The sequence below is a fragment of the Staurois parvus genome, unplaced genomic scaffold (assembly GCF_062004578.1).
Source record: "Staurois parvus isolate SC_StPar_1 unplaced genomic scaffold, SC_StPar_1.0 ptg000092l, whole genome shotgun sequence".
Lineage (NCBI taxonomy): Eukaryota > Metazoa > Chordata > Amphibia > Anura > Ranidae > Staurois > Staurois parvus.
In genome coordinates, this window is record NW_028317888.1 from 3,713,722 (window position 1) to 3,735,683 (window position 21,962).

At 47.2% G+C, this 21,962-nt stretch overlaps 1 protein-coding gene across 1 annotated transcript in view; it reads left to right on the forward strand.

The window, feature by feature from the left end:
• The window catches only part of LOC149468149 (uncharacterized), an 86,838-nt gene that overhangs the window by 48,965 nt on the left and 15,911 nt on the right, over positions 1 to 21,962 (forward strand). The window contains 1 exon segment of the mRNA XM_089670684.1: positions 4,651 to 5,955. Coding sequence (XP_089526810.1) covers positions 4,651 to 5,955 — 1,305 coding nt within the window.

The window sequence follows — 21,962 nt, forward strand, 5'->3', positions numbered from 1 at the left end:
GACCAGCAATGTACTGGAACGTCGCTGGACTTGGAGTGGTTATACCGGGAGGATGCTTGCAGCTACAGCCATCATTCTAGTGCTGGTTTATTAGCTGGTGGGCGGCTTTCATGTAAAAGTAATCCTAGTGGCCAATTAGCTGCAGAATTGTTTTTATGAACATTATAAATGATTTCCTATAGCAGCAAATCTGATGAGATGAATGAAGTGGGTGTAAAGTGGAAGCAGTGGATGTGCAGGGAGCAGCATCTTGAGCACAAAGCCCTTTATGTTGTGGATGGATTTGCACACGGTTCAGTTTCCTTCATTTATTGATAAACCCCATAAGACCAATGAAGTGGGTGTAAAGTGGAAGCAGTGGATGTGCAGAGAATAGGATTTGGAGCCCTGAGCTCTTTATCTCTGAATGTCTCCACATATTTGTAGTGTATTTGTGATGATTTCTGTGCACACACAATAGGACAGCGCTGTGACACATAATGCTCTTCTAGATGACAGGGAATCCTTCCCTTTGTTACAGCAGCAGTCCGCTAGAAGGTTTTTGTAGGTTTGGAGTTGTTACACATAGCGCGGGTTTTATCCATTTATAGTGATGACATCATTGCCCAAATCTGGGGGTCACCAGCCATTTCCACCCTTTACTCCCAGCTGGGGGGCTTTGTATCCATATACCAGATGTTCTACAGGACTAAATCTGCAATCAATGTTACTGCAAAATCAAAGGGGCCAAAACCCCTCCCCCGAGCATTTCTGTCCCTCTTGGTGGGAGTGGAGGTGACCCCTCTATAAGGATCTACAGTCCATACACACCCAGCACAAGGCCGGGGTCACACTACCAGACGCTTCTCGGGGCTGCAGTTCCTCTGAGCTCCACAAGGTGGGGCTCTCACTTCTACCAAGACAGGAAGTCTCTATGGAAGACAGACAGGAAGTGATGTCAGGTAAAGAGGAAGTGATGTCAGGTACAGACAGGAAGTCCCATAGGAGACGTGAATCAGGAGGAAGTAGAAAGGAGACATTCCTGGATCTGGCAGCATAGGAGGTAATACGTAGATGAACCCCTTCAGGGGGAGGAGTTGATGATAATATATTTGCTCCCAAAGCTGGCCTACATGGTTCAGTTTTATCGTTCAGCCAGCGGGATGACCATAAAAACTGAAGTGATTCCCCCATCCACACATAGGAGGTGGATGGGGGAATCCTCCCCGCTGCACTCTTTTTTTCTGACAATGGGGGGACTCCTCCGCTCTCAGAATACACAGATCAGCACTGAAGCTATTGGCTGCTGGGGGAGTGGCTTTTATCCGGCAGTGGCCACACATGGATGGAAATGTGAGCGATCCCTGCTGAACCAGCTGAATTTCCATGGATCTATGGTCACCTTCAGTGACTTCCTCCTCTCCCCCTCATCTCATTCATGATGGAAGTCAGAGAATCCTATGACATCACACTGACCTCACAGCTGCTCCTCCTCCCAATGTCCCTCCATCAAGAGACAGAATCCTATGACATCACACTGACCTCACAGCTCCTCCCCCCAATGTCCCTCCATCCAGAGAATCCTATGACATCACACTGACCTCACAGCTCCTCCTCCCAATGTCCCTCCATCCAGAGTCAGAGAATCCTATGACATCACAGTGACCTCACAGCTCCTTCCCCCAATGTCCCTCCATTTGGCTTTTTTCTGTTCCTCTTAGGATGTGGGGGGTCCCTTGGTATCCTCACATGTAAAGTGGGACTGTTGGTCCTGCGTTGTATGTAATGACATCAGAATGCTGCAACAAGCCTATACCCTGCGTAGTGTGGGGGTCCTGTGGGGGAAATTATACCTCAGCCTGAAGTGGGGCTTTAATAAAATGGAGACCTGAATGGAGAGGTGAGGAGGATTCTGGGAATATCATTTGATGTGACTATTTGTGTTCAGATGTAGAGTTTTCCTCCTGTGAAGTCTGGAGATCATATGACATCACATTGCCTCCACCTCCCTCCCTGATAGAAGAGAGAAAGAAGAAGAAGATTCTAGAAGTCACCAGAGAGATCACTGAGCTGCTGACAGGAGAGGTGAGCGGTGCCGGGAATTCTGGGACATTCTCCAGTAACAGACAAGGGATGTGTCTGGATGGTGACTGTATCATTGTGTGTGTCAGGTTCCTATAAGGTGTCAGGGTGTCACTGTCTATTTCTCCATGGAGGAGTGGGAGTATTTAGAAGGACACAAGGATCTCTACAAGGACGTCATGATGGACAATCAGCCGCCCCTCACATCACCGGGTAAGAGGAGACTTTATTGTAAAGGAGAGAGCAGTACGGAGGATCCACCTAGATCCCCCATCATCTGATAAACACATAGAAACAATGGATTCAGTCAGTGTGTGTGTTTCCTACAGATGGATCCAGTCATGGGAACCCACCAGAGAGATGTCCCCGTCCTCTGTATTCCCGGGATTCCACACAGGAAGGTCACACCATCCCTCACCATCATCAGGTAGATGATGACAATTATTGGTAGTTGTGATTTATACACAGCATGTTTGTTACAATGAATGTTTTATTATATCTTTCAGAGTGGAATCCTCGGGGATGAGAATATTGATGTTAAAGAAGAGTATAAAGAGGAGGATGAGGAGTATGGAGTGATGGAGGAGTTTTCAGAAGGACACAAGGATATGATGGAGCCACCTAATACCAGGAACCCACCAGAGAGATGTCCCCGTCCTCTGTATTCCCGGGATTCCACACAGGAAGGTCACACCATCCCTCACTATTACAAGGTTGGTGGGATGGAGCATTAAGAACATGGACTCATAGAAGTGATATTTTTTTATGTGATGCCACAATATTGGAGTTTATGTTTTACAGATGAGCTCTTCTATTATTATTTTATTAGGATGAAGATCTGATAGATATAAAAGTTGAGGTGAAAGCAGAAGAAGAAGAGGCGTATGTGAGGGATGATCAGCAGTCTATGGAGGAGGATGGAATAACGGGGACATTTATAGAGGAGGACACTCCTACAGAGATCAGCACAGGTGGGTCATGAACACTAAATCCATTCCTCCACCCATACTGCTCACTGATTGGTCCAGAGTAGGGCGGGGACTGGGTGATATCAGCCTGTAATCCCCTGGTCACTTTCCTGAGCTGTGTTCCCCGTCCTGTATTCCTGGATTTCTCTCGGATAATCTTCCTTCTCTGTGCTGCAGACACAATTTATGTCTCTAGACTGGATTTATGGAGGTTCTGGGGTTCAGCTGGCAGCAAAATGTTGATTTTTACTCTAAGCATTGCATAATGTAGGCACCCAGGACATGTGACTGGGGTCTCCTAGCTTGTGCCTGACTCCTCCAGGGGACCTTCTCTGTTATCTGCTGGCTGTGCCGGGTGGAGGGATATGTCTGTAGTGTCTCAGACCCAAGTCACTGAGTGCAGTCTCAGGAGATGGGAGGCAGCGGTGTGGGACCTCTGCAACTTGTCTACAGTAACAATTCATGTGTCTGCTGATTGCTGAATACTAATTTTATGAGTCCTGACCATTACACTGTATAATTTATATTGTACATTACATACTCCTGACCCCTGCACTATATACTCTATGTTGTACATTACATACTCCTGACCCCTGCACTATATACTCTATGTTGTACATTACATACTCCTGACCCCTGCACTATATACTCTATGTTGTACATTACATACTCCTGACCCCTGCACTATATACTCTATGTTGTACATTACATACTCCTGACCCCTGCACTATATACTCTATGTTGTACATTACATACTCCTGACCCCTGCACTATATACTCTATGTTGTACATTACATACTCCTGACCCCTGCACTATATACTCTATGTTGTATATTACATACTCCTAACCCCTGCACTATATACTCTATGTTGTACATTACATACTCCTGACCCCTGCACTATATACTCTATGTTGTACATTACATACTCCTGACCCCTGCACTGTATACTCTATGTTGTACATTACATCATTCTGATACTGTATAGTCCTAACATTTGTATCCTATATAATAAGTTGTACATTACATTGGCCTTACTTCTTTTTCTCCCATTTCCTCCCAGCTGGACATTTTATATCGGATGATGTGATTGGAGCACAGACTTTTACATGGTGATAATAATGTGATAACATCCTCCAACTTTGGACCCTTAAACAGAAAGTGATAATGAGGGAGGAGTCAATACCCCAATGATGGTGGTCTTCAGGATCAGTCCAGTCTTCATCTTGGTTGTTCTCCCCCCATCCTCACTCTCTGACCTCTGGTGGGGCTCAGCCCCGCTGTTCTTCATGACTAAATCATGGAGTAAATAAGGAAGTGCAGTACTTCTTGTGTTGGGAAGATGGCGATGAGTGATAGAGGGGGTGGGGACCCTCGTCCTATAATCCCCTCATCACTGTCCCTTCTATAAAAGACAGTTCTGGTTGTTTCCTCACTCTCTGACTAAGGTCCATGAATAAAGAAATGACCTGGTAGGAGATCAGAGGAGCCATTTCCTAGTTCCCTTGAGGGTGGAATTGTAAGCTCCTCAGAGACCAAGCTGCCTGATGTGGGCGGAGTCCTGGTTTGGGGGAACCAATCAGCTCCTGTCTAGTAATCCTCTTTGTCTTTGTATTTTAGTCCATGGCCGGGAGATGAGGAAAACCTCCGAGGATTGTCTCACTTTGTCTCCAGACTGGAAAGTAGAAGATGAGGACATCACACAGTATAGTCCAGGAGAAAACCCGGCTCCCTCCAATGTCCATCCAGCACCACCCAGTGTAGATGGACCATCGGATTCCTTGTATCCTGAGGAACCTCAGACTGTGCGGGACCGGGCCGGCCTTCCAACAGGGAAAAGCTTCTCCTGTACTGAGTGCGGGAAATGTTTCCATTGTAAATCCAATCTTAATAGGCATAAAAGATCTCACATGGGGGAGAAGCCGTATTCCTGTCCTGAGTGCGGGAAATGTTTTTCACAAAAGTCCAATCTTTACATACATCAGAGATTGCACACAGGGGAGAAGCCGTATTTCTGTCCTGAGTGCGGGAAATGTTTTTCAAAAACATCCCATCTTTACAGACATCAGAGATCTCACACAGGGGAGAAGCCGTATTCCTGTCCTGAGTGCGGGAAATGTTTTTCTGACAAAACTAGTCTTCACACACATCAGAGATCTCACACAGGAGAGAAGCCTTATGCCTGTCCTGAGTGCGGGAAATGTTTTTCAGATAAGTCCAATCTTTACTCACATCAGAGATTGCACACAGGGGAGAAGCCGTATTCCTGTCCTGTGTGCGGGAAATGTTTTTCAGACAAGGCTAGTCTTTACGCACATCATAGATCTCACACAGGGGAGAAGCCGTATTCCTGTCCTGAGTGCGGGAAATGTTTTTCACAAAAATCCAATCTTTACACACATCAGAGATCTCACACAGGGGAGAAGCCGTATTCCTGTCCTGAGTGCGGGAAATGTTTTTCAGACAAAACTAGTCTTCACAGACATCAGAGATCTCACACAGGAGAGAAGCCTTATGCCTGTCCTGAGTGCGGGAAATGTTTTTCAGATAAGTCCAATCTTTACTCACATCAGAGATCTCACACAGGGGAGAAGCCTTATTCCTGTTCTCTGTGCAGGAAATGTTTTTCAGACAAGGCTAGTCTTCACGCACATCATAGATCTCACACGGGGGAGAAGCCGTATTCCTGTCCTGAGTGTGGGAAATGTTTTTCAAAGAAGTCCAATCTTTACACACATCAGAGATCTCACACGGGGGAGAAACCGTATTCCTGTCCTGAGTGCGGGAAATGTTTTTCACAGAAGTCCAATCTTTACACACATCAGAGATCTCACACGGGAGAGAAGCTGTATTCCTGTTCTGAGTGCGGGATATGTTTTTTAGAGAACTCCAGTCTGCACAAACATCAGAGATCTCACATGAGGGAGAAGCCATATTCCTGTCATGAGTGAGGGAAATGTTCCTCACTGAAGTCCTGTCTTCCTGTACATCAGGGGTCCCACACAACCCTGGAGGTGTATTAGTGCCTTGAGTGCGGGAAATGTCTTCTAGATGAATGTTGCTGGACATCCCAGCTCTCATGTGGGGAAGAAGCACACCCTGATATACACCTCAGATATACTCCATGGCTGATCTTCATCATGGAAGAAACAGTCCATAAGGAGATCAGAGGTCCCCAAAGACATGGATGAAGTGTGGGACCGGGTCGGCCATTGATGGCAGAAGACGTTTTCAATGTATTTTCCATGAATGGAAGACATTCCAGCAGCTCAGATGTGATCCTAATAACATTGGTTCCCCCATTCACACAGGAGGAATGGACATGCACTTTCACCAGGTGAATGGTTCCACACATTCTTTATGAATAGACCCCCAAATGTCAGGAGACGTTTCTATAAAGACGGGAAGTATGGAGCAGAGAAATGAAGAGACCTCCCAGCAATGTTATTACCAGGCTGCAGCTAGGGGGAGCTCTAATGTCACCCCAGCAGAGGGATCCCATCTAGCCCACATTAACCCTCTCACTGCCAGAGCTGTTTCTGCATGATTTTGCACACATGGGAAAATGCAGATTTTGGTCCTGAAGATGAGATAAACCCCCAAACATCTATTCTGTGACATCAGAGGCCCTGGAGAATAAAATGGTGGTGATTGTTAAGGTGTTCCCCGTACACAGATTCCCCTTCATATCCGCCTTTATTTCCTCCTTTCCCCCATTTTCTATGTTGGGATCTTTTCTACAATACTTTGTTATAATAATGGAACACGTTGTGTATTGTATTGTACACCTATAATAATGACTCCGCCCCCACATTCCAGACAAGGGATCTTCCTGACCAATTGGATTTCTGCCTTTACTGTTTCCTGAATGTTTTTTATGCTTCAATCTTGTTAAATGTAAAATTATAATAAAAATTGTATTGAATGAAAAACAAAATCCTGTGTGTGTGTGCAATGATGACAAAGCTGTGTATCCAGAAACGGCTGGTCGGTGACACTTCCATATACAGCCCAATGAAGTGACAAGGAAGCCCTAGAACCCTTTGGAGGAACCCTGGCTGAGAAAGGCTGGACTAGGCAGTCACATATCTCTGCCCCCCTTGCAGGGTTCCCAACCCTCCGTGACTTTTATTACTGACACAACATGAACATTTACTGACGGAGGACATGTTTTTCCTGACATCCTGAAAAATGACAGAACTCCTGTTAGGATTATTATTATTATACAGTATTTATATAGCGCCAAAGGGTTTGCTCAGCACTGTACAGTAACGGGGGGGGACAGAACATGAGACAAGACAGTGACAATACAATACACGAGAGGTGCGAGGGTCCTGCTCTTTCGAGCTTACAGTCTAGGAGGGAAGGGAAGGTGGTGTAGCAAACTAGCTCCTCAGAGCTGGAAGCGGAGTTCTCCTTCAACCTTTGCTTTTGTAACAAACTAGCTCATCAGAGCTGGAAGCGGAGTTCCCCTGTTCCTTGCTGTATTTGAGGTCTTCCTCGAATCATTCCTCACATCCCCCCCTTGCATTCCTGTGAGGCAGACTATCTCCTGGCAGATGATGTTGAACAACCTAAGACATGGGAAGTGGAGACACGCTGTCTGCGAACGTTTCACTTTGGTCACCCAAAGCTATGTAAGCCCCACACCTTATCAAACTGACCCGAGAACTGAACATTCCTCAGGTCAACTGTATGGTTCATATAATGGGATATGAAGCTGGTAGTTTAGTTTAGAGTTCCCCAATGACCACTCCCAAAACGTGTAGTCAGAGCCCCCCCCCCCCTCCCCTTGAGAGGGACTTTCAAGAGAGTTAGAGCTTGTCACACTCACACACATCGTAACAGAGGAGATCAAAGAACCTTTCTGCTCTGCATCTTGGATTTGCAAACCCAGGCTAAGGGCAAGTAACTTAACCCTGTAATCTTCTTCCTAATTATCTCTTTGCTGTGTCTTTATATACATATATATATATTTTTGTGACATCTCTTTGTAAATATTTATTTGCATCTGTCTGACGCTTTTAGTAATAAATCTTTCTTTCTGAAAGTGTTAAACTGTTTATAAGCGCTTACTTGCAATTCACAAATCCCTGCGCTACTGTGGTTATATCTCTGTATAGCAGGTCCGTGGGCCGTACTATATACATCAGTATTTCAATCATTATAGTGTATATTTGATAACGGGAGTTTCCCAGTGTCCGACAAAAGTGGTGGTGGCAGTAGAGGGTTAGTTGCGTAATTAACCCGACCCAGTAACAAGCGCATTCAGGCTGCAGGCACCGATTGTAGTCCATTAGCTGGGCAATCGCTGTGCTGGGTGCAGCTGGCTGGGGCCTTGTTACGTGCGTCACACCGCGGTTTTAGATCAGCTGGTCCTTCGGTCACGAGTTTGGTGAGAAGGTCTGGGGTCTGACGCCGTGGGCGCGACGTATTACTGTTAGTCGTGGTCGTGCGATTGTCGCCTGTTGGTCGGTGGCGACCGTGGGTCATGACAGGTGGCACAGGAGGAGATGGCTGTGGGGGATGGAGTGGTGGGAGGAGTGGAGGAGGTTAGTTGTTAGGTGAGGTTGGGTGTTAGGTGAGGTTGGGGTAGGCTTCCCTGAAGAGGAGGGTTTTCAGGGTGCGCCTGAAGGTGAGGGTAGGCGACAGTCTGATGGATTGGGGTGGAGAGTTCCAGAGGATGGGGGAAGGCCTGGAGAAGTCCTGCAATCGGGCATGGGAGGAGGAGACCAGGGAGCTAGAGAGTAGGAGGTCCTGTGAGGAGCGGAGGGCACGGGTAGGGTAGTATCTGGGTATCAGGTCAGTTATGTAGTTTGGGGCGTCATTGTGAATGGCTTTGTAGGTCAGAGTTAACAGTTTGAATTTGATGCGTTGGGCAATCGGGAGCCAGTGAAGGGATTGGCAGAGGGGGGAGGCAGATGTGGAGCAATTGGTGAGGTGGATGAGTCTAGCCGCTGAGTTTAGGATCGACTGGAGTGGGGATAGCGTTCGTTTGGGTAGGCCTACACTGACCACTGATATAAGGGGGTCCTTCTCCTATTGGTCACTAATGTAAGGGACCACTACACTGACCACTGATATAAGGGGGTCCTTCTCCCATTGGTCACCAATGTAAGGGACCACTACACTGACCACTGATATAATGGGGTCCTTCTCCCATTGGTCACCAATGTAAGGGACCACTACACTGACCACTGATATAAGGGTGTCCTTCTCCCATTGGTCACCAATGTAAGGGACCACTACACTGACCACTGATATAAGGGGGTCCTTCTCCCATTGGTCACCAATGTAAGGGACCACTACACTGACCACTGATATAAGGGGTCCTTCTCCCATTGGTCACCAATGTAAGGGACCACTACACTGACCACTGATATAAGAAGGTCCTTCTCCCATTGGTCACCAATGTAAGGGACCACTACACTGACCACTGATATAAGGGGTCCTTCTCCCATTGGTCACCAATGTAAGGGACCACTACACTGACCACTGATATAAGGGGGTCCTTCTCCCATTGGTCACCAATGTAAGGGACCACTACAGTGACCACTGATATAAGGGGTCCTTCTCCCATTGGTCACCAATGTAAGGGACAAATACAATGACCACTTGGGATGATCTCTGGGTTTAGTTGTTGGAGAGTAGGGATGAGACGACAGTACAAACCAAACTTTGCCTGTTCCGGTCCCGTGTTTTGCAGGAGCCGATCATCACATGTAGAAGAGACATTTCTACCACTTCTATATATAACTAGGCGTGTCCATTCTGGAGATTTCCATTTAGTTTGGATACATTCGTTCATTGAAGAATTTCATTTACTCCCCTTCGTTATGTTGGCCCAATTCATCTTCAGAATTTGTTTTGTATTTCCAGCATTTGTTTTGTATATTCGTTGGTTCGGGTGGATTTGATAAAGTTGGTGGTTTTTCCAGAATATTGCTGTACATCTCAATCTCTGAAAATGACATTTTCATACAAAAAAAAAATTGAAACCAAATGCACGTTTATATATAACAGCGTCCTGCACTGGGGACTAAGGAAGCAACGGATACTTGTAACTGCCAAATCCCCAGGAATCAGTGATGTCATTGGGAATCCCTACCATGTAAGGAAGGGGGTGGGGATAGCAGTGACATCACTGACTAAATATGGCCACTGGTCACATTTGGACAATTGTCAGGAGCATCTAGCACTATTGCTCCATCACTGCTGCTGGTCTCATTCCAGCATCCTGGTTTTGGATGTGATACATTCTCCCTGTCTGTATGTCTAGCTGAAAGTTGATGGATGTTGCCAGTCTCTGGGTGGAGACCAAACTTGATTTAAGCCAGCCAAGCCTGCAGTCTCATGCTTGTGATATTGTGTTTTTAACACATGCTCCAATCTCCCTGTTTGTCTGCCAGTTTGGATTCCCTCATTGACGACCTCGGATCGGATATCTCTGAACTCTGCCTTCCTGTTGACTATGGATCTGATTCCGAGTACCCCAAGCCTTGCCTGCCTTGTACCTGGACTGTCATTGAACCAATCTGTCTGGCTGCCAACCTCAAGTCCCTTTTTTCTGTGCTCAGTTCACACCTACCCCAGCATGGTAGCCAGGCACTATAGCATTGTGTATAAGTCCTGAGAGTAACTGAGCTTGCCTTATGGGAAAGGGGGCGGCTTTAGGTAAAGAACACAGAAGCCATCTCTAGTGTGTGACCACCTGTGTTAGGGGTAAGTGTGACATTATCACAAGTCTTTAACAAGAACATGTTTCTGTGAAGATGGACTCTACACAGGATCATGTATTTGCTGAGGAGATATGCAAACTGAGAGGTCAAGTCCAGGAACTATCTGTGCATGTAAACGCACCTCCAGCAGTAATGCAGGAACCAGAGCCCAGGGTTATCCCGCCTGATCATGTTTCTGGTGACCCGACATGTTTTCCAACTTTAAAAACAGTTGTTTACTATGCTTCAAGCTCAGACCACATTCTTCTGGTTCTGAAGGACACGGGTTAACCTTGTTGTCACATGGTTGCAGGGGCCCCCAGTCTTGGGCTTTTAGTCTCCTCACAGATGATCCAGCCTGAAGGTCAGTTGGGTTTAATCAATGATAATCCTGACCGTGCCCACTCAGCAGAAACTGACCATCAGGATAAATACATTGCTGAACAATACTGTTCTGATTTCCACCACTGGTCACCTGACTCGGGGTGGAAGGCCCCAGATCCAAGAAGCCGGTTCAGGTTAGGCCTATCCTTTATCCTCTGGGGAAAAGGCTAGAAGATCTCAGGGACTCTGCTTATACTGGGAGGACCATGGCCACTTTGTCACCAGCTGCTCCAATAAGCCAAGAAAAGGGCCCTTCCCCTGAACCTTTAAACTCTATTTTTAGGGCCCGTCTAGTGCTCTGCTTATTCTACCCCTGGAAAGCTGTTTGTTCCCCTCCACCTTAGGCATAAAGTGCTTTCAGAGGCATATCCAGCTAAGACGGCCGAGCTCCCAGGGAATACTAAAACCTTTTCTTTGGTTTCTCGTGGGCTTTAGTGGCCTCTCTCCATAAGGACTCCTGTTTCTGTGTAAGAGCTTGCAGAATCTGTGCTTACTATAAGTCCTCAAAAGTCCAACACTCTGCATTACCCCTTCCTTTGCCTGTCCATAAACACCCTTGGATGCATGTCCAGGCTGACTTGTCCTCAAGGTCTGCTGCCTCTACACCTGCTGATGCGGTCTAGTCTGTCTCTGCACCTGATGATGCGGTCTAGTCTGTCTCTACACCTGATGATGTGGTCTAGTCTGTCTCTACACCTGCTGATGCGGTCTAGTCTGTCTCTACACCTGCTGATGCGGTCTAGTCTGTCTCTACACCTGCTGATGTGGTCTAGTCTGTCTCTACACCTGCTGATGTCATCTAGTCTGTCTCTACACCTGATGATGCGGTCTAGTCTGTCTCTACACCTGCTGATGTCGTCTAGTCTGTCTCTACACCTGCTGATGCGGTCTAGTCTGTCTCTACACCTGCTGATGCGGTCTAGTCTGTCTCTACACCTGATGATGCGGTCTAGTCTGTCTCTACACCTGCTGATGCGGTCTAGTCTGTCTCTACACCTGCTGATGCGGTCTAGTCTGTCTCTGCACCTGCTGATGCGGTCTAGTCTGTCTCTACACCTGCTGATGCGGTCTAGTCTGTCTCTACACCTGCTGATGCGGTCTGGTCTGTCTCTACACCTGCTGATGCGATCTGGTCTGTCTCTACACCTGCTGATGCGGTCTAGTCTGTCTCTACACCTGATGATGCGGTCTGGTCTGTCTCTACACCTGCTGATGCGGCCTAGTCTGTCTCTACACCTGCTGATGCGGTCTAGTCTGTCTCTACACCTGCTGATGCGGTCTAGTCTGTCTCTACACCTGCTGATGCGGTCTGGTCTGTCTCTACACCTGCTGATGCGGCCTGGTCTGTCTCTACACCTGCTGATGCGGTCTAGTCTGTCTCTACACCTGCTGATGCGGCCTAGTCTGTCTCTACACCTGCTGATGCGGTCTAGTCTGTCTCTACACCTGCTGATGCGGTCTAGTCTGTCTCTACACCTGCTGATGCGGTCTAGTCTGTCTCTACACCTGATGATGCGGTCTAGTCTGTCTCTACACCTGCTGATGTCGTCTAGTCTGTCTCTACACCTGCTGATGCGGTCTAGTCTGTCTCTACACCTGCTGATGCGGTCTAGTCTGTCTCTACACCTGCTGATGCGGTCTAGTCTGTCTCTGCACCTGCTGATGCGGTCTAGTCTGTCTCTACACCTGCTGATGCGGTCTAGTCTGTCTCTGCACCTGCTGATGCGGTCTAGTCTGTCTCTACACCTGCTGATGCGGTCTAGTCTGTCTCTACACCTGCTGATGCGGTCTGGTCTGTCTCTACACCTGCTGATGCGATCTGGTCTGTCTCTACACCTGCTGATGCGGTCTAGTCTGTCTCTACACCTGATGATGCGGTCTAGTCTGTCTCTACACCTGCTGATGCAGTCTAGTCTGTCTCTACACCTGCTGATGCGGTCTAGTCTGTCTCTACACCTGCTGATGCGGTCTGGTCTGTCTCTACACCTGCTGATGCGGCCTAGTCTGTCTCTGCACCTGCTGATGCGGTCTAGTCTGCCTCTGCACCTGCTGATGCGGTCTAGTCTGCCTCTGCACCTGCTGATGCGGTCTAGTCTGTCTCTATACCTGCTGAATGCGGTCTGGTCTGCCTCTACACCTGCTGATGCGGTCTAGTCTGTCTCTACACCTGCTGATGCGGTCTAGTATGTCTCTACACCTGTTGATGTGGTCCAGTCTGCCTCTGCACCTGTTGATGTGGTCCAGTCTGCCTCTGCATCGCATTTTTGGGACTTTCAGTAACCGGGCCTCACCCTACTGCAACTATATCTGCTGAAACCTGTCTAAGAAGTTCCATCCAGCCTTTGGATAAACTGCCTCATTCAGCCATGTGGGGTCACAACTTTGTCTTCCAGCCACTCTGCATCCAGCCTGTGTTCCAGCTTGACTTCAGTACCATATCACCTTCTATCCAACCTGATGTTACAGGTTCTCTGCTGTCCAGTTTGGCTTCATAAACTCTCTGCCTGCTAACCAACCTGACTTTGCTGATCCCCTGACCAGGCGCAGACTGACAACTCATGGGGCCCCCAGACAATAGGGGATCATGGGGCCCCTGTGTCCTTGCCCAAACTCAAAAAAGCCAATGAAAAAGGTACCACGGGCATCTCATGGGGCCCCCTACTGACCCCAGGCCCTCGGGCAGTGCCCATGTTTCCAAATGGTCAGTCCACCCCTGCCCCTGACCATTGCTCAGCATGCTGGTCCTTTGTTTAATGCCCAGCCTGATGGTCCTATGCTGGATGTCCAACATGCCTTTAAGGGATTATTTGGCCCCTTTTCAGATGGAGGTTAATGTCAGGAACGTCTAGTGCCCCCAATCCATCACAACTGATGGTCTCATTAAAGCATCCTGGTTTTAGCTATGATGCAGCAAGTCTCTGGGTGGAGAATAAATCTGATTTAAGCCAGCCAAACCTGCAGTCTCATGTTTGTGATAGTGTGTGTAATACACGTTTAAGCTCCCTGTCTGTCTGTCCTGCTCTGCTGTTTGGATTCCTCTGTTTATGACCTTGGATCAGATATCAATTACTCTCTGAACTTTGCCTGTCTTTTGACCAGGGATTGGACCCCGATTACTCTGAATATAATCTGCCTTGTCAATCAAATGTTGCCAAACACAACAACACTCAAATCTTGGTGCTTCACAATTCCACACGTTATCTGTCACTTGATGAGGTGCAGCCGTCCACAGATGGGGGAATCTAGGAACTGTCAAAGACAACACACAAGAGGGAGCATTACCGTAATATCACATTTATTACAAGATCACAAATGGAATCTCACAAGCCGACCACCTGTGTTAGAGGTAAGTGTGACAAGACCTCCAAGTGTTTGTGAAATCTCCCACCACAAAATGTACTCAGCCAATCCCAGGGCAGGACTCCATTTTTATTCTTCTCCTGCCATCAATGGCTGACCCAGTCCCACACTTCATCCATGGCTTTGGGGACCTCTGATCTCCTTATGAACTGTCTCTTCCATGATGAAGATCAGCCATGGAGTATATCTGAGGTGTATATCAGGGTGTGCTTCTTCCCCACATGAGAGCTGGGATGTTAAGCGACATTCATCTAGAAGACATTTCCCGCACTCAAGGCACTAATACACCTCCAGGGTTGTGTGGGACCCCTGATGTACAGGAAGACAGGACTTCAGTGAGGAACATTTCCCTCACTCAGGACAGGAAAGTGGCTTCTCCCCTGAATGAGATCTCTGATGTTTGGAAAGATGGGACTTCTGTGAAAAACATTTCCCGCACTCAGGACAGAAATACGGCTTCTCCCCTGTGTGAGATCTCTGATGTGTGTGAAGACTGGACTTGTCTGAAAAACATTTCCCACACTCTGGACAGGAATACAGTTTCTCTGCTGTGTGAGATCTCTGATGTCTGCAAAGACTGGAATTCTGTGAAAAACATTTTCCGCACTCTGGACAGGAATACGGCTTCTCCCCTGTGTGAGATCTCTGATGTTTGTGAAGACTGGACTTGTCTGAAAAACATTTCTCGCACTCAGGACAGGAATATGGCTTCTCACCCGTGTGAGATCTCTGATGTGTGTGAAGACTGGACTTGTGTGAAAAACATTTCCCACACTCTGGACAGGAATACAGCTTCTCTCCTGTGTGAGATCTCTGATGTTTGCAAAGACTGGAATTCTGGAAAATACATTTACCGCACTCTGGACAGGAATACGGCTTCTCCCCGTGTGATATATCTGATGTTTGTGAAGACTGAACTTGTCTGAAAAACATTTCCTGCACTCAGGACAGGAATATGGCTTCTCCCCTGTGTGAGATCTCTGATGTCTGTGAAGACTGAACTTGTCTGAAAAACATTTCCCACACTCAGGACAGGAATATGGCTTCACACCTGTGTGACATCTCTGATGTTTGGAAAGAGTGGAATTCCGTAAAAAACATTTTCCGCACTCTGGACAGGAATATGGCTTCTCACCTGTATGTGATATCTGATGTGTGTGAAGACTGGACTTATTTAAAAAATATTTCCTGCACTCAGGACAAGAATACGGCTTCACCTCTGTGTGACATCTCTGATGTTTGGAAAGAGTGGACTTCCATGAAAAACATTTCCCACACGCAAGACAGAAATATGGCTTCTCCCCTGTGTGAGATCTCTGATGCGTGTGAAGACTGGACTTGTCTGAAAAACATTTCCCACACTCTAGACAGGAATATGGCTTCGCTCCTGTGTGAGATCTCTGATGTTTGCAAAGACTGGAATTCTGTGAAAAACTTTTTCCGCACTCTGGACAGGAATATGGCTTCTCCCCTGTGTGAGATCTCTGATGTTTGTTAAGACTGGACTTGTCTGAAAAACATTTCCCGCACTCAAGACAGGAATATGGCTTCTCCCCCGTGTGAGATCTCTGATGTGTGGAAAGATAGGACTTGTCTGAAAAACATTTCCCACACTCTGAACAAAAATATGGCTTCTCTCCTGTGTGAGATCTCTGATGTTTGTAAAGACCGGACTTAGCTAAAAAACATTTCCCACACTCAGGACAGGAATACAGCTTCTCCCCTGTGTGAGATCTCTGATGTGTGTGAAGTCTGAACTTGTCTAAAAAACATTTCCCACACACAGGACAAGAATACGGCTTCTCTCCTGTGTGACATCTCTGATGTTTGGAAAGACTGGACTTCCATGAAAAGCATTTTCCACACTCAGGACAGAAATACGGCTTCTCCCCTGTGTGAGATCTCTGATGTGAGTAAAATCTGGTCTTCTGTGAAAAACATTTCCCGCACTCAGGACAGGAATACGGCTTCTCTCCTGTGTGAGATATCTGATGTGTGTAAAGATGAGACTTCTGTGAAAAACATTTCCCGCACTCAGGACAGGAATACGGCTTATACCCCGTATGAGATCTCTGATGTGTGTAAAGATGGGACTTCTATGAAAAACATTTCCCGCACTCTGGACAGGAATACAGCTTCTCCCCCGTGTGAGATCTTTTATGCACATTAAGATGGGATTTAGAAGGAAAATCCTTCCCGCACTCAGTACAGGAGAACCTTTTCTCTGTTGGAAGGCCGGCCTGGTCCCGCACAGTCTGAGGTTCCTCAGGATACGAGGAATCCGATGGTCCATCTACACTGGGTGGTGCCGGATGGACATTGGAGGGAGCCGGGTTTTCTCCAGGACTATACTGTGTGATGTCCTCATCATCTACTTTCCAGTCTGGAGACAAAGTGAGACAATCCTCGGAGGTTTTCCTCATCTCCCGGCCATGGACTAAAATACAAAGACAAAGAGGATTACTAGACAGGAGCTGATTGGTTCCCCCAAACCAGGACTCCGCCCACATCAGGCAGCTTGGTCTCTGAGGAGCTTACAATTCCACCCTCAAGGGAACTAGGAAATGGCTCCTCTGATCTCCTACCAGGTCATTTCTTTATTCATGGACCTTAGTCAGAGAGTGAGGAAACAACCAGAACTGTCTTTTATAGGAGGGACAGTGATGAGGGGATTATAGGACGAGGGTCCCCACCCCCTCTATCACTCATCGCCATCTTCCCAATCACATCATCCGATATAAAATGTCCAGCTGGGAGGAAATGGGTGTAACAAAAGAGAATCCATATTATGTGTATATATAGCAGTGTGGGGGAGGGGGGAGAGCAGAAGTCAGGAGTATGTAATGTACAACAGAATATATAGTTCAGGGGTCAGGAGTATGGAATGTACAACATAGAGTATATAGTGCAGGGTCAGGAGTATGCAATGTACAACATAGAGTATATAGTGCAGGGGTCAGGAGTATGTAATGTACAACATGGAGTATATAGTGCAGGGGTCAGGAGTATGTAATGTACAACAGAGAGTATATAGTGCAGGGGTCAGGAGTATGTAATGTACAACATAGAGTATATAGTGCAGGGGTCAGGAGTATGTACTGTACAACATAGAGTATATAGTGCAGGGGTCAGGAGTATGTAATGTACAACATAGAGTATTTAGTGCAGGGGTCAGGAGTATGTAATGTACAACATAGAGTATTTAGTGCAGGGGTCAGGAGTATGTAATGTATAGCAGAATATATAGTGCAGGGGTCAGGAGTGTGTAATGTACAACATAGAGTATATAGTGCAGGGGTCAGGAGTATGTAATGTATAGAAGAATATATAGTGCAGGGGTCAGGAGTATGTAATGTACAACATAGAGTATATAGTGCAGGGGTCAGGACTATGTAATGTACAACATAGAGTATATAGTGCAGGGGTCAGGAGTATGTAATGTACAACATAGAGTATATAGTGCAGGGGTCAGGAGTATGTAATGTACAACATAGAGTATATAGTGCAGGGGTCAGGAGTATGTAATGTATAGCAGAGTATATAGTGCAGGGGTCAGGAGTATGTAATGTATAGCAGAGTATATAGTGCAGGGGTCAGGAGTATGTAATGTACAATATAAATTATACAGTGTAAGGGTCAGGACTCATAATATTAGTATTCAGTAATCAGTGGAAGCTTAAATGTTTACTGTAGACAAGTTGCAGAGATCCCACACTGCTGCCTCCCATCTCCTGAGACTGCACTCAGTGACTTGGGTCTGAGACACTACAGACATATCCCTCCACCCGGCACAGCCAGCAGATAACAGAGAAGGTCCCCTGGAGGAGTCAGGCACAAGGCAGGAGACCCCAGTCACATGTCCTGGGTGCCTACATTATGCAATGCTTAGAGTAAAAATCAACATTTTTCTGCCAGCTGAACCCCAGAACCTCCATAAATCCAGTCTAGATACATAAATTGTGTCTGCAGCACAGAGAAGGAAGATTATCCGAGAGAAATCCAGGAATACAGGAGGGGGAACACAGCTCAGGAAAGTGACCAGGGGATTACAGGCTGATATCACCCAGTCCCCGCCCTACTCTGGACCAATCAGTGAGCAGTATGGGTGGAGGAATGGATTTAGTGTTCATGACCCACCTGTGCTGATCTCTGTAGGAGTGTCCTCCTCTATAAATGTCCCCGTTATTCCATCCTCCTCCATAGACTGCTGATCATCCCTCACATACGCCTCTTCTTCTTCTGCTTTCACCTCAAATTCTATATCGATTGGATCTCCACTCTAAATCAAGGAAATATATTATCTGTAAAAAAAACTCACATAAAAAACTCCACACATCATCTTTACATGTCCATGTTCTAGATGCTCCATCCCACCAACCTTGTAATGATGAGGGATGGTGTGACCTTCCTGTGTGGAATCCCGGGAATACAGAGGACGGGGACATCTCTCTGGTGGGTTCCTGTAGCTGGATGACTCCACCATGGTGTCCTGGTACAGATCTTTGTGTTCTTTTAGAAGCTCCGACTCCTCCATCCCCCCATCCTCATCCTCCTCCTCTTTTATCTCTTCTTTAACCTCAACTTTAGGATCTCTCAGGTTTCCACTCTGAATATATAATAAAACTGACATCAATGGTAACAATGCAGATAATGTACAGATCCTAATGATACTATCAGTGATTGTTCCTCATCTACCTGATGATGGTGAGGGATGGTGTGACCTTCCTGTGTGGAATCCCGGGAATACAGAGGACACTGACTGAATCCATTGTTTCTATGTGTTTATCAGATGATGGGGGATCTAGGTGGATCCTCCGTACTGCTCTCTCCTTTACAATAAAGTCTCCTCTTACCCGGTGATGTGAGGGGCGGCTGATTGTCCATCATGACGTCCTTGTAGAGATCCTTGTGTCCTTCTAAATACTCCCACTCCTCCATGGAGAAATAGACAGTGACACCCTGACACCTTATAGGAACCTGACACACACAATGATACAGTCACCATCCAGACACATCCCTTGTCTGTTACTGGAGAATGTCCCAGAATTCCCGGCACCGCTCACCTCTCCTGTCAGCAGCTCAGTGATCTCTCTGGTGACTTCTAGAATCTTCTTCTTCTTTCTCTCTTCTATCAGGGAGGGAGGTGGAGGCAATGTGATGTCATATGATCTCCAGACTTCACAGGAGGAAAACTCTACATCTGAACACAAAGAGTCACATCAAATGATATTCCCAGAATCCTCCTCACCTCTCCATTCAGGTCTCCATTTTATTAAAGCCCCACTTCAGGCTGAGGTATAATTCCCCCCCCACAGGACCCCCACACTACGCAGGGTATAAGGAATTCTGACGTCATAACACAACACAGGACCAACAGTTCTGTTTTGCTTATGAGGATGCCAAGGGACCCCACATCCTAATACCATAGAATAAAAAGAAAGGAGCCAAATGGAGGGACATTGGGGGGAGGAGCTGTGAGGTCAGTGTGATGTCATAGGATTCTCTGACTCTGGATGGAGGGATATTGGGAGGGGGAGCTGTGAGGTCAGTGTGATGTCATAGGACTCTCTGACTCTGGATGGAGGGACATTGAGAGGAGGAGCTGTGAGGTCAGTGTGATGTCATAGGATTCTCTGACTCTGGATGGAGGGACATTGGGAGGAGGAGCTGTGAGGTCAGTGTGATGTCATAGGATTCTCCATCCCCTGCCACTTATAAAAGTGGTATAATCCTTTGGTATAGACTGATGAGGTGAGAAGGTGACACCTCTCCACAATGAGGAGAATGTTCCGGCCCCGGAAGTGGGGGAATGTTCTGCCCCTGAAGGGGTTAATCTGGGTTCCCACACTATATATGTGTGTATCATCATCTGCTGGAGATAAAAGACGTCACAGTGACTATGGAGGAAGAGGACGGACATGACTATGGAGGAAGAGGACGGATGTGACTATGGAGGAAGAGGACGGACATGACTATGGAGGAAGAGGACGGACCTGACTATGGAGGAAGAGGACGGACATGACTATGGAGGAAGAGGACGGACATGACTATGGAGGAAGAGGACGGACATGACTATGGAGGAAGAGGACGGACGTGACTATGGAGGAAGAAGACGGACATGACAGGGGGTTACTGGGTGTAAATAGGAAATAACATCTTATTACCTCCTCTGCTGTCACTTCCAGCAACGTCTCCTCTCTGCTTCCTCCCAACTCAGCTCTCACCCGAAACTTCCTGTCTGTGCCTGACATCACTTCCTGTCTGTACCTGACATCACTTCCTGTCTTCCATAGAGACTTCCTGTGTGGGTAGAAGTGAGATCCCCACCTTGTGGAGCTCAGAGGAACTGCAGCCTCGAGAAGCGTCTGGTAGTGTGACCCCGGCCTTGTGCTGGGTGTGTATGGACTGTAGATCCTTGTGTGGGAGAGGAAATGACTCCTATCTGTGACTGCTGTAACCTGCTGACTGGCATCTCCTGTGAAATCTGACACTTGCACTGGATACACACAAGGCAGTCAGGGATTTCAGCCCCTCCCTTCTCCTCTCATACTGTAACACAGAGAGAGCCAATCAGAAGAGGTATTAAAGGAGCCAATGACAGGGACTTTCTCAAGCAGGAGGTGCAGCTGCAAAGCATTGTGGGATATGCAGTCCTGGACAGAAATGGCCTGATAGGCTGATATGAGGGATGGAACTACAGAGACCAGCAAGCTTAGTGAGAGCAGAGTGAAGGACTCCATCTTGTTTTTCCTGAGGGGAGGCAGTCTGCATGTGGCAGGAGACAGTCTGGACCTGGCAGAGAAGTGCTCAGGGTCAGTTCACTCCATGTTTAGGTATCTGCATCAGTCAGGGAACATCCAACCTGAGAGATGTGGCCTACAGTACAGTGCCTACACCGACAGTGTGAAGGGCTCATCGTGAGGTGACCACAGGAGCCGGTCATTTCCAGGACCATGGTTTGGGCCTTAGTCCCAGGATCTGGTGAGAGGGATTTTGCCTCCTGGCAGATGACAGGAACACGGCACACAGGGACATGACACTTCTCCCATACTCACCAGGCACTGGGTTGTGTAGATGGTCCTGCTATACAGACACAGTGTTTGCTTTGCTATACAAATCCTGCCACGGGATTACAATGATACTTTACCATAGGAGTGTAAGTGCACCAATGAAAGTGTCTCGCTGAAGACCCCAACATTCATCCTGTTACCAAGAGACTGACGTTACTGGTGCCATACGGGCACGCGCATGCGTATTCAGGCCTCTATATTGCATGGTGTGGGAGGGAATAGCTCTACCTTGGAAAGTAGCTATGAAGCATTAGTTGGGTGCAGTGTTTGCCTATTGGACTTGTGGTGTCGGGGGTTAGAAGGGAGAAGTCTGACACAACAGAGAGTCATCCTTCTGCTCTCCTCCAGGCACACCTAGGATCGGCACAGGGGGTGATGCCAGTTAGAGGGGTGGGAGATTAT